This window comes from Alosa alosa, chromosome 14, assembly GCF_017589495.1.
Source record: "Alosa alosa isolate M-15738 ecotype Scorff River chromosome 14, AALO_Geno_1.1, whole genome shotgun sequence".
NCBI classification, from domain to species: Eukaryota; Metazoa; Chordata; class Actinopteri; order Clupeiformes; family Clupeidae; genus Alosa; species Alosa alosa.
In genome coordinates this window covers 11,783,557-11,793,970 of record NC_063202.1, presented here as the reverse complement: position 1 = coordinate 11,793,970, position 10,414 = coordinate 11,783,557, and the positions used below count along the sequence as shown (strand labels likewise).

General features: G+C 49.1%; 1 protein-coding gene across 1 annotated transcript in view; it reads right to left on the bottom strand.

Moving 5' to 3' along the window:
• Positions 1-10,414, bottom strand: part of furina (furin (paired basic amino acid cleaving enzyme) a) — a 123,177-nt gene that overhangs the window by 27,184 nt on the left and 85,579 nt on the right. Inside the window, 1 exon segment of the mRNA XM_048262181.1 lies at positions 2,822-2,994. Within this exon segment, the coding sequence (XP_048118138.1) occupies positions 2,822-2,994 (173 nt within the window).

Here is a 10,414-nt window from a genome sequence, read left to right as displayed (position 1 = left end):
CTGCAGGGGGGGGGGGCAGCAGATGTGCCTCCAGATGTGCGCAGCTGGCTGCCAAACCCCACACCAGACTGAAGGGATTAGGGCGCTGGTGTCCAAATTAAACTACATGCCCCTCTGCGCCCCCTCTCCAGACCTCTCCAGGCTACGTGTGCACAAAGGGCAGCCTCCCCCACTTCTATTCTAAACACGGGAACGGTGATCTCCAGTGAGTTGGGAAATGGATTCAGTTCTCCCTCTAACTAGAAAAAACATAATAATGAGACCTGAGTGTTTCGCGCACAGTTTAAAATAATTCTGCTCAGCCACTCATGGGGAACCAAGCTCCACTAGTTTCCACCAACTTACATTTCCAAAAAGGCTTCTCCCATCACACTTGCTCAAATAAGATATAATTTTCTCTTGGCATTCTGTATACATGTAACGTACAGTATAAGGCTCCCCTAATGTTACTGTGAGGTCAGTGAAGAACAGGCTAGTCTGCTGTGCGTAAGACAGCTACTCCATGAGACATAATAGCCCCTGTAGGCCTCGGGGGAGATGGTGAATGCGTGTAGGATTGCGCACTATTTCTGTACACACACACACACACACACACACACACATTCACTCACACACGCACTCAGTCACACTAACTCACTAACTCTTTCAGTGTGTATTTCTATACACTTGCAGAAGTACACTATGTGTTGTGTGTAAACATTCTGCCCTGTCTTTATGTCACAGATAATGCTCTTCATGGTACACAAAGCAGAAGCCATAAAAAGCAATTAAACTCGCTGCACACAGAAAGCTCAACACAATGCTGTGAGCACACGAAAGCTAACAATTACATGGGTCACTTGATCTACAGAGATGAACAAGTCTGGCGCATATACTGTACACCTCCTTCTTCTCATCCGGAACACACACCTGCCTGTTCTACATGTACTACTGAAGTGCATTCAGTAGTAATGGGTGTGTCTGAAAAGAACATTTATTTGATTGTGTGTGTGAGAGTAGGATTACATTAGTGTGGTCAGTGTTGTGTACGTGCGTGATTGCGCAGGATCTAAGATGCGGTGACGGCCGATCAATGGGCGGCTCATTAATCATGCAGATGGACATTGATATTGCGGATAAAAGAAAAACGGAGCTAGTCTATTGTGTGTGTGTGTGTGTGTGTGTGTGTGTGTGTGTGCCTGGGAGGCTGCCTCTCCCACTAATGAAGCCTCGCAGATGTAAAACGCCCAGTGCAAGCACAAGCACACAAAGCCCTAATGGCAGCCTCCTGTAATAGCCCAAGCCCTTGATAATCACCCCCAGCACAACAACGTGGCCCTAAAGAACAATACCTACAAGAGGACGCACAAAAGCCCAAGGTCGGGGCGACTCAGGCGCTGGTTGTTTGTTCTCCGTGGGCAGATCCACGACCGAGGCTGGCGGCTTGCCAACACAAAGGCGGCGGATGATGACCGATGGCACGGTTAGAGCTCAACAGGGTGGGGCAGGGCTGGGCGCGACGCGTGGGCCTTAATCTGCTTCATTAGTGGATAAACCCAAACAGGAGCGGCTAAGCGCTAGCGACGCAGCGGCAGCGCTGACCAGGCCTCTCAGCCCCCACGGCCCCTTCATGTTTCCCGTCTGATGGTTTTACTGTCGGGATGAACGTGGCCGCTCTTGACACCAGCTTGTGGTGCTTTGCTTTTAGTAGGGGCTCTGTGTTTCGCTGCAGACTTGAAAAGTGCTGCAAATACAGGCTTAGCGAGAAGCTGCCGACACTGGAAATGGTGAAAACGGTGGAGTAACGTGGACAAAGGCTTTTTCTGATTTTCATTCATCTCTCTCTCTCTGTCTCTCTCTCTCTCTCTCTCTCTCTCCGTCTTTACTAGGTGACGTCAGTTGGCTTTCAAAAGCCCCTTGTGCTAATAAGACATTAGGACTCCTAATACAGCCCATTCCGCCGGAAAAAAAAAATTAATGTGTCTCACTTTTCTCTAAACCAGCATTGAAAACTCCAGGGCGGCAACACAGCTTTAATGTGACATATAAATCAAAGGAACTCTGCGCAGTAATGGCTCGGCACTCGAGTCTCACAGACCAGTGAGAAATAGAGGCCGAGCGACAAACACGCTCCAAATCAAATAGCCACGTTACGACCCTACTGTGTTAGTGACACACACTTCCTCTGGGAGTTACGCGGTGTGTGTGTGTGTGTGTGTGTGTATGCCTCTCCGCACAGAGTCCTGAGCGAGTGAGTGTGTGTGCGAGTGTGTGTGTGTTTCTCAATGATGGACTATGAGAGCGAGAGAGAAAGCACGAGCGTGACACTAGGGGTTTAGATTCTATTAAGCTCAGTTCATTACGAGCAGAGAGCTGGCACTGAGGCGCCACGCTGGCCGATTGATGGCGGACGAGAGAGGTCTGGGTTTTGGGCACTCGCTGCACGTAGGTGCCTCTTCACCACCCACAGGCTGGACCATTAGTCACATGGGAACTCAGCAAAATGATCAACGGAGCCGGGGATGACCGCAACTACTCTCCTTATCTAACCTCGTCATTCTGTGCCTGTCTGCCGAATTAACAGCAATATTATCAGCCTCACTCAGTGGAACACTTAATCCATACTTACAAGATAGAAAACAAATTAAGAGAGGATGTCTCTCAGGTTCAGGTAAATCCATCTTTTCCCTGTGTTACACTCAACATTGGGCCATTATGAAAAACCCCAATTTACCATCTTGGCTGCAGGTAATAAATTAGATGCTCTTGTAACAGATGTCGGAGAGTGAGCACACAGCGGGGGACGTGGGCAGTAGGGTGGTGAACTGGTAGCCTTGGTTACCTCGGTGACGCCACGCAGGAAGGCCTCCTTGGCTTGCTTGGCCGGGCCGTCCACGGTCTTGCCGTCGTCCTCGGGGCCCCAGCTGGCGCTGTAGATGTGGATGTGCTGTGGGTTGAGACTCAGAGAGTGGGCCTCCACCAGGTCAGTCACCTCGCCGTCCAGCATACGCACGCCTATACACACACACAGACAGACACAGACACAGACACAGACACAGACACACACACACACACACACAGACACAGACACAGACACACACACAGACACACACACAGACACACACGGTTAGGAATGTTTGACATCATTTTGCCAAAGAAATGTTGGCCCAAAAGGAGGACCAAAGTTAAAACACACATTTTAAACCTGTTCAGAAGTACAAAACTGTATTTCATATGTGCTGTACATTCTGTTGACCTCAATGCTACATTTTCCAATCCAGTGGCAAGTGGAACAGTGATGGTCTGAGGCTGACAAAAGGCTGGCAATCCTTCAAAGTTCCTGCTGGGTAACTTCTAAACGCGTATAAGCAGCTATTGACAGCCCAATGAACGCTTGTGGGGGGGGGGGGGGGCATCAAAGCTTTTGACTTGGTAAAGAAGAAAGGATGCGCTGCACAGAGCCAGTGGTGGCACTGTGGCACTGCATATATAATTAAAGATGTGCTAAGGAGAGAGAACAGATTGAGTTTTTGGAGTTCACAGGGAGGTGACTGATGCAAACATTCCTCTCGCCTCCGCGGGCATATCTCTAAAAAAAAAAATACATCTTTGGAACGATGAGGACAGGCGCTCGGAAAATCTCCGCGCCTCCCATCTCTGTCTTTTACCTTTTCTTGTTCTTATCCTCCCTCCTGTCAATCTCGCCTCTCTGTCTCTCTTTCTTTCTCTTGTAAGGCCTCTCTTTTTCTCTTGTAGCGTCTCTCTTTTGAAAGACAAAGATTACGGCGAGCGCATGTCAAAGCATAAGCTCGGAGAGGGAAAAAAATGTAAATTTCCTATCTGAAGTCCTCCATTGATTTTGGATCAAACTGGCAAAAATGTTTTTCTCAAAGCATGTGTGTGTGTGTGTGTGTGTGTGTGTGTGTGTGTGTGTGTGTGTTTGTGTCTCAGGGTGCTTTTTAGATGCAACCCCTCCTCAGTGGGGGCAGAGACACGGAGGGATGCCATCTTGCATCTTCAAAACCGTTTCACCTCCTCTGCTGCTGCAGCCACGACTTCTCATGGGCGAGGGGAGAGGCTATTTGTGCTTCTCATGGGCGAGGGGAGAGGCTATTTGTGCTTCTCATGGGTGAGAGGCGCCCACATATGGGGACGGGGCAGATAAACAGAACCCAGGGCCCTTTCATCTGTGGCCCGCCACGTCCTGCCACCAGGCCAGGGGCCGCAGGACTGCCCACGGAGCCGTCCATGGAGAGAGGAAGCCATACAGCCACACATACAGCCATACATACATACAGCCTCCTACATCAGACAAATTTTGCCTGTGCTTAAAGCCCTCATCAGTCTGGACTAATTGAGGCCGCACACCAAAATCAATAAATAAAAGCAAAGAATGAAAGCACAGTGCCAAACACACAATGTTAAATCACTAGACCGATACACAGGAAACAGAAGGAAATTGTTTATCCTTCAGTAAAAATTACCCTTTTCCGGAGAAGCGTAGGAACGAGAGACAGAGAAAGAGAGCAATAGAAGGAAGAGTGGCGAGAGAGACAGAGAGATAGAGAGCGAGGGAGAGGGAAAGGGAGAGGGGGGGGAGAGAGAGAGGAGAGAGAGAGAGAGAGAGAGAGAAAGAGAGACCACCCGTTTGGATAAGTGTGGCAGTGAAAAATGATTAGCAGCTGTGCGGCTGACAGTGCGCCTTGACGGAGGGCGGATGCTTGGCAGCCATTGTGTTTGGATTAGGACCAGCGGCCGGAGGGGCAGAAGCGTGACTGCCTGTCTTCGCCACTTAAGCCCGCCGACCGATCTACTGACCAACTGACCGACCGACAGATAGACAGACAGCACGTCAGCCAACTCCACTCCAACAGGAGGCAGCCAGCTAACACTCCACTCTAGCACACACACACACACACACATACACACACACACACAAATACAAAGACACACGAGACACACAAATACAAGACTCTTGACACTCTTACACAACTTACAGGCCACAAAGTGAGCAAAGTGTTCTCCCGGCAATGCTGTTCAAGTTCATCAGAACTTGAACTTTCATTCCACAGCACACAGAAACACACCAAAGACAAAGACACACACACACACACACACACACACACACACACACACACACAAACACACACACAAAACCTCACTCTCACTCACAACTTGCACCACACAACTTACTCAGAAGGCAAAGCGAAGCTCAGCAGAGTGGAAATTCTTTCAGCACTCGAGTACAAACACACACCCCTCGCAACACAGTCGACAAAGTGTTCTTGCTGCAAGCACTGAGGCTCATCAGCATCAATCACTACCATGCAGAATCACTACCTGCTAACTGCTGTAGCTCAGCAATAACAACCGAAAATTGGACTGTGAAAAGTTTCTGCGATTCAGCTGAAGACGACAGAGCACTCTCTCCTGGGACTGGCGATGAAAACGCGCCTTCAGCTAAACCTGGCACATCCACAGCCATGATTATTTATGAGCTCTTGCACAATTATATATATATAGAAAACACTGAAACAAATCACTGCCAACAGTCCTGCTAATTTCAGTCTTACCATCTTTGTGCTGTTCAGCTTTGCTCTACCTGTCAAAACAGCTGACAACAGCAACGCAGTACAAAAAGCATCTACAGACTTCTTGGGGACCACTAAGCACCACTTGCTACCTCCTTGCCTTGATGTTCCATAGCAGGCACAGCCTCATCAGGAAAACTCAGCTGATAACAAATAGTCAAAAGCTATTTGTCTATAGTCTAAAGCAAAATTCATATTCTTCAAAACACTTTTAGTTCACAGGATTTTGCATTTGTCAGAATGGCAGAGTTAGCGGCTAACCAAACTAAGCTGCTAATACTTGCTTGGGGGGGGGGGGCTTTGGGAGAGCTCAAAAGCACCTCCTGAATGCTGAATACTGACTCTGGTGCTGTATGAAGGCTGACTGGAGCAGCCCTCAGCCCTTGACCTCCACTGACCCCTGAGCCCGACCCCTGAGCGTCTGGACTGGGCTCGGACAGGGAGCTGTGCTGAGCTGCAGGTCCCCTTTAAGGCCTCTGCTCTGACCCCTCCCTCATGGCTCTGACTCCTCCCTCTCTGTTCTGACCCCTCCCTCTCTGTCCTGACTCCTCCCTCTCTGCTCTGACCCCTCCCTCAAGGCTCTGACCCCTCCCTCTCTGCTCTGACTCTAAGGCAGCCTGGAGACCATGGAGCAAATTTTCGCCTGAGATAGGGAACCAATCACAGAACAGGGGGGAAAGCAAAACGATGATGAGCTATGCACAGACGCATTTGATAGACATCCGTGGCACCCAATAAATGGATCTGGGCATTTTTTTCAAATACGAGAAAATGAACGTTTGGTTCCCAGACCACGTCTCATTGAGAAGTGGTGGTGCTAGTCAGGCTATACTGCATGGACGCCTCCTCTAGATCACCACTACTGCTGCTGCTCATTGTTAGCTTGTCTCATAGTGTGTACGTATATACACACACACACACACACACACACACACACACACACAAAACAAACACAGACACAGACACAGACACACACACACAAACAGACACACAGCCAAACAGTCACACATCACTGAAGGGCTTTTCCTGGCAGGGCCCAAGAATTGATTCAGAAAGTTTGGTCCCTCTGGGAGGCCAAGTGCAGCTGCTGAGCAGCCCAGCAAAGCTCTTCAGCGCAAAACAAACCCAACACACACACTCTGCTCTGCAGCTTGCCAGCTTCATTTCATTTCACACACCGGATGGCTTATTTGGTCATTCTGTCACATCGCACAAGTGTCTACCGGCCAGTACGATGGCACATAGTTTTATAGTGCTTTGGTGCCAGAGTTACTACCTTGCAGGACAGAGTTCTGCTAGTACCCCTGTGAAAGTCAAAATGACAAAACATGACGTACTGTACCCCTTGTCTCTAGCAGGTGCCTTAGGGTGAAGGCATCTGGAACAAACATTGGCTCATTGTAGTCCTTCAGTATTTACGTTGCTGTTGCGTTATTTGGCCGGTTCCGTGCTTTAACTAGCCCCACCCAGGTTCCTATAAAGCTTTGGAGGGAGCGGGAGAGACCTCATTACGGAGGGGAAATCAGCTTACGGACGTCTGCTTTTGTTCTGCATCGGCACACCTGACAGCACGCGGGCAGGCGGGGCGGGCCAACCGGAGCGGAGAGGGGGGGCCAGCCGCGTTCCGATTGCCAGCTGCAAACGCTGGACCCTCTGCAGGGCAGCGAGAAAGAGAGAGGGCTGGGAATGTAGGACGCGCTCGGTGCCCGACAAAAACACTTCAAAAGAGAGAACGGCGTGACCCAAAAAGGAACGCAGGTGGAGTCACGGCCATAGGGGCTCGCATGCGTTTCCTCCTGGCCTGGGTCCGGTTTCCTTCTTCTAACTGGCCTTCCCTTTCTTATGCCAATCTGATGAGGTGTGCTAGCATGTAGGGCCTGTCCACTCAGACCACATGAAAGGGACTGCATGGGACTTCAGCGGCCATTGTTTGCATTTGTGCTTTTTTCCCTGTAAATTCCTTTTGTTTGCCAGCTTGGCTGTTATAGAATAAAGTCCCTACCAAAACTAAACTTTGTTGCAGACTCTCCCTACATTGTTAAATTAAACTGAGCCATTATTAACAAAGGGTGACTCTGGGACCTGAGAGAGAGAGAGAGAGAGAGAGAGAGAGAGAGATGGGGGAGGCAGAGAGAGAGTGCAAAGAGAGATGGGGAGGCAGAGAGCTGCCAAAAAAAGTTTGAAAAAGTTTAGGAGGGAAACAAGAGAAGAAAGCAGACGCGGGACTGAAGTACATTACAGAGGATTAAGAATATGTCAGCATTTGTAGATTTCAACAAGGAAGTGTGTGTGTGTGTGTGCTTCTGACTATACATCACATATGAATGGAATCTGAAAAAGAAAATCTGGTTGCTGGATCCAAATGTTTTCCAGTAGAAGTAGTAGAGAGAGAGAGAGAGGAGTTGAGGGCAGACAGGATGTCACCTCTTGAGGTTCAGGGCTGAAGCACACTATGTGTGTGTGTGTGTGTGTGTGTGTGTGTGTGTGTGTGGCTGGGGGGCGGCTGAGAGGTAATGAGATGAAAAATGCAATGAAAGGCAGTGGCGGTAATTAAAGAGATTACACATGCTCACACCGATGGCCCGGTCTCACTCACACACTCACACACACTCATTACACACAGAAACACAAACACCATACTGATAGACTCAACATACACTGATTCAAACACACACTCACGCTTACTCTAATACTTCACACACACACCAGCACAAAGAGCCTGAGCTCAGACAGACATACACCTGAATGCAGTCTCTCTCTAATGTCGCTCTCTCCTTCCCTCACGTGTGACTTTATGTGTGTGTGTGTGTGTGTGTGTGTGTGTGTGTGTGTGTGTGTGTGAGTGTGAGAGTGAGAGAGCGAGAGCAAAAAAGTGAGAAAGAAATAAGTATGACATGAGTGAGATAAATGGTCAGCACGCAAACACCTTCAATATGTAAAGACCTAACGAGTGGACAAATACATACTTTCTCTGTCTGATTCACATTCACACACACGCGCGCACACACACACACACACACACACACACACAGGATTTTGCTCCATTGGGGGCAGAAGAGGACTACATAAAGCGTATCCACAGGCCCAAATCGAGGGAGCAAGAGAACCGAGGAAGCCAGAGACATGTACAGTGTGTGTGTGTGTGTGTGTGTGTGTGTGTGTGTGTGTACACACGTGTGTGTGTGTACGTGTGAGTGTGTGTACATGTGTGTGTCTGTGTACGTGTGTGTGTACGTGTGTATGTGTGTGTGCGGGTTTGTGTGTGTACGGGTTTGTGTGTGTACGGGTTTGTGTGTGTACGGGTTTGTGTGTGAACGTGTGTCTGTGTGTGTGTGTGTGTGTGTGTGTGTGTTTGGTGTGAGTGTGTGTGTGTGTGTTTGGTGTGTGTGTATGTGTTTTCGTTTGTTTGTACATAACCAAAGAAAGCAAGTGGCTCCAGCAGCAAGCATCAAACACGAGCATGTCAACAACGTCCACTTTGATCAAAATTCAGTTGGAGGCAGTGGTGGATCATGCCATGCCTGGTCCGCTTAGCTTCAATGCAGCTCATGCACATATTAAAACAGAAAAACAGCTTGCTCATTAAAAATGATCAAGAGCCTCTCATCACACACACACACGTTATGAAACACACACGTTCTTCTCTTTTCTTTCTTTTGAAACTTTTTTCATGGTTTCACATTACCCTGGCTGAGGTGGTGGAGAATGACCAGACCACCTCTGGGCAGTAGTGTAGAGGGACAAATGGACATTTGATACAGACACTAAAAGTGGTTGCCGTGGCCTACTGGTTAGCGCTTCGGACCTATAACCAGAGGGTTGCCGGTTCGAACCCTGACCAGTAGGCATGGCTGAAGTGCCCTTGAGCAAGGCACCTAACCCCTCACTGCTCCCCGAGCGCCGCTGTTGTTGCAGGCAGCTCACTGCACCGGAATTAGTGTGTGCTTCACTTCACTGTGTGTTCACTGTGTACTGAGTGTGTTTCACTAATTCATGGATTGGGTTAAATGCAGAGACCAAATTTCCCTCACGGGATCAAAAGAGTATATATACTTATACTATATATACTCAAAAGCTTACCACTGATTTATGACAAAAAAAAATACCCCCACCCCTTCCAGCAGTGATATGTATGGACGCATCTTTCCTGTCATACTGTATACAGTCAGCAAACAATGCATCACTCTCTGATGCGGTTTCCCATCATCCTGTTAAGTCAGAATTAGAGAATGCAGTGATGGTTACATCGGACAGGACAGGACAGGACTGAGATGGAGGGCAGTGATGTAACGGACAGGACAGGACAGGACTGAGATGGAGGGCAGTGATGGAACATCGGACAGGACAGGACAGGACTGAGATGGAGGGCATTGATGGAACATCGGACAGGACAGGACAGGACTGAGATGGAGGGCAGTGATGGAACATCGGACAGGACAGGACAGGACTGAGATGGAGGGCAGTGATGGAACATCGGAAAGGACAGGACAGGACAGGACAGGACTGAGATGGAGGGCAGTGTGCTCTGAGTAGAGGCCACCAGAGTGGACAGAGCTGCCCACCACCAACACTGTAGGCAGCAGGATGAATCAGACTCTCATGCTCTGATGGAATCGGATTAGTCGACCCAGGCAGCAGCTCAGACAAGGGGAGGTGTGTGTGTGTGTGTGTGTGTGTGTGTGTGTGTGTGTCTCTACACCGAGGCGAAGAGAGATGAGGAGAGGAGAGGATGCTGGGAATCGTGACCGGTCTCAGACAGGATGTACCATCCTCTAGGCCAGGGGTCCCCAACCTTTTATGTACCATGGACCGGTTTGATTCCCATTTTTTTTTCACAGACCGGA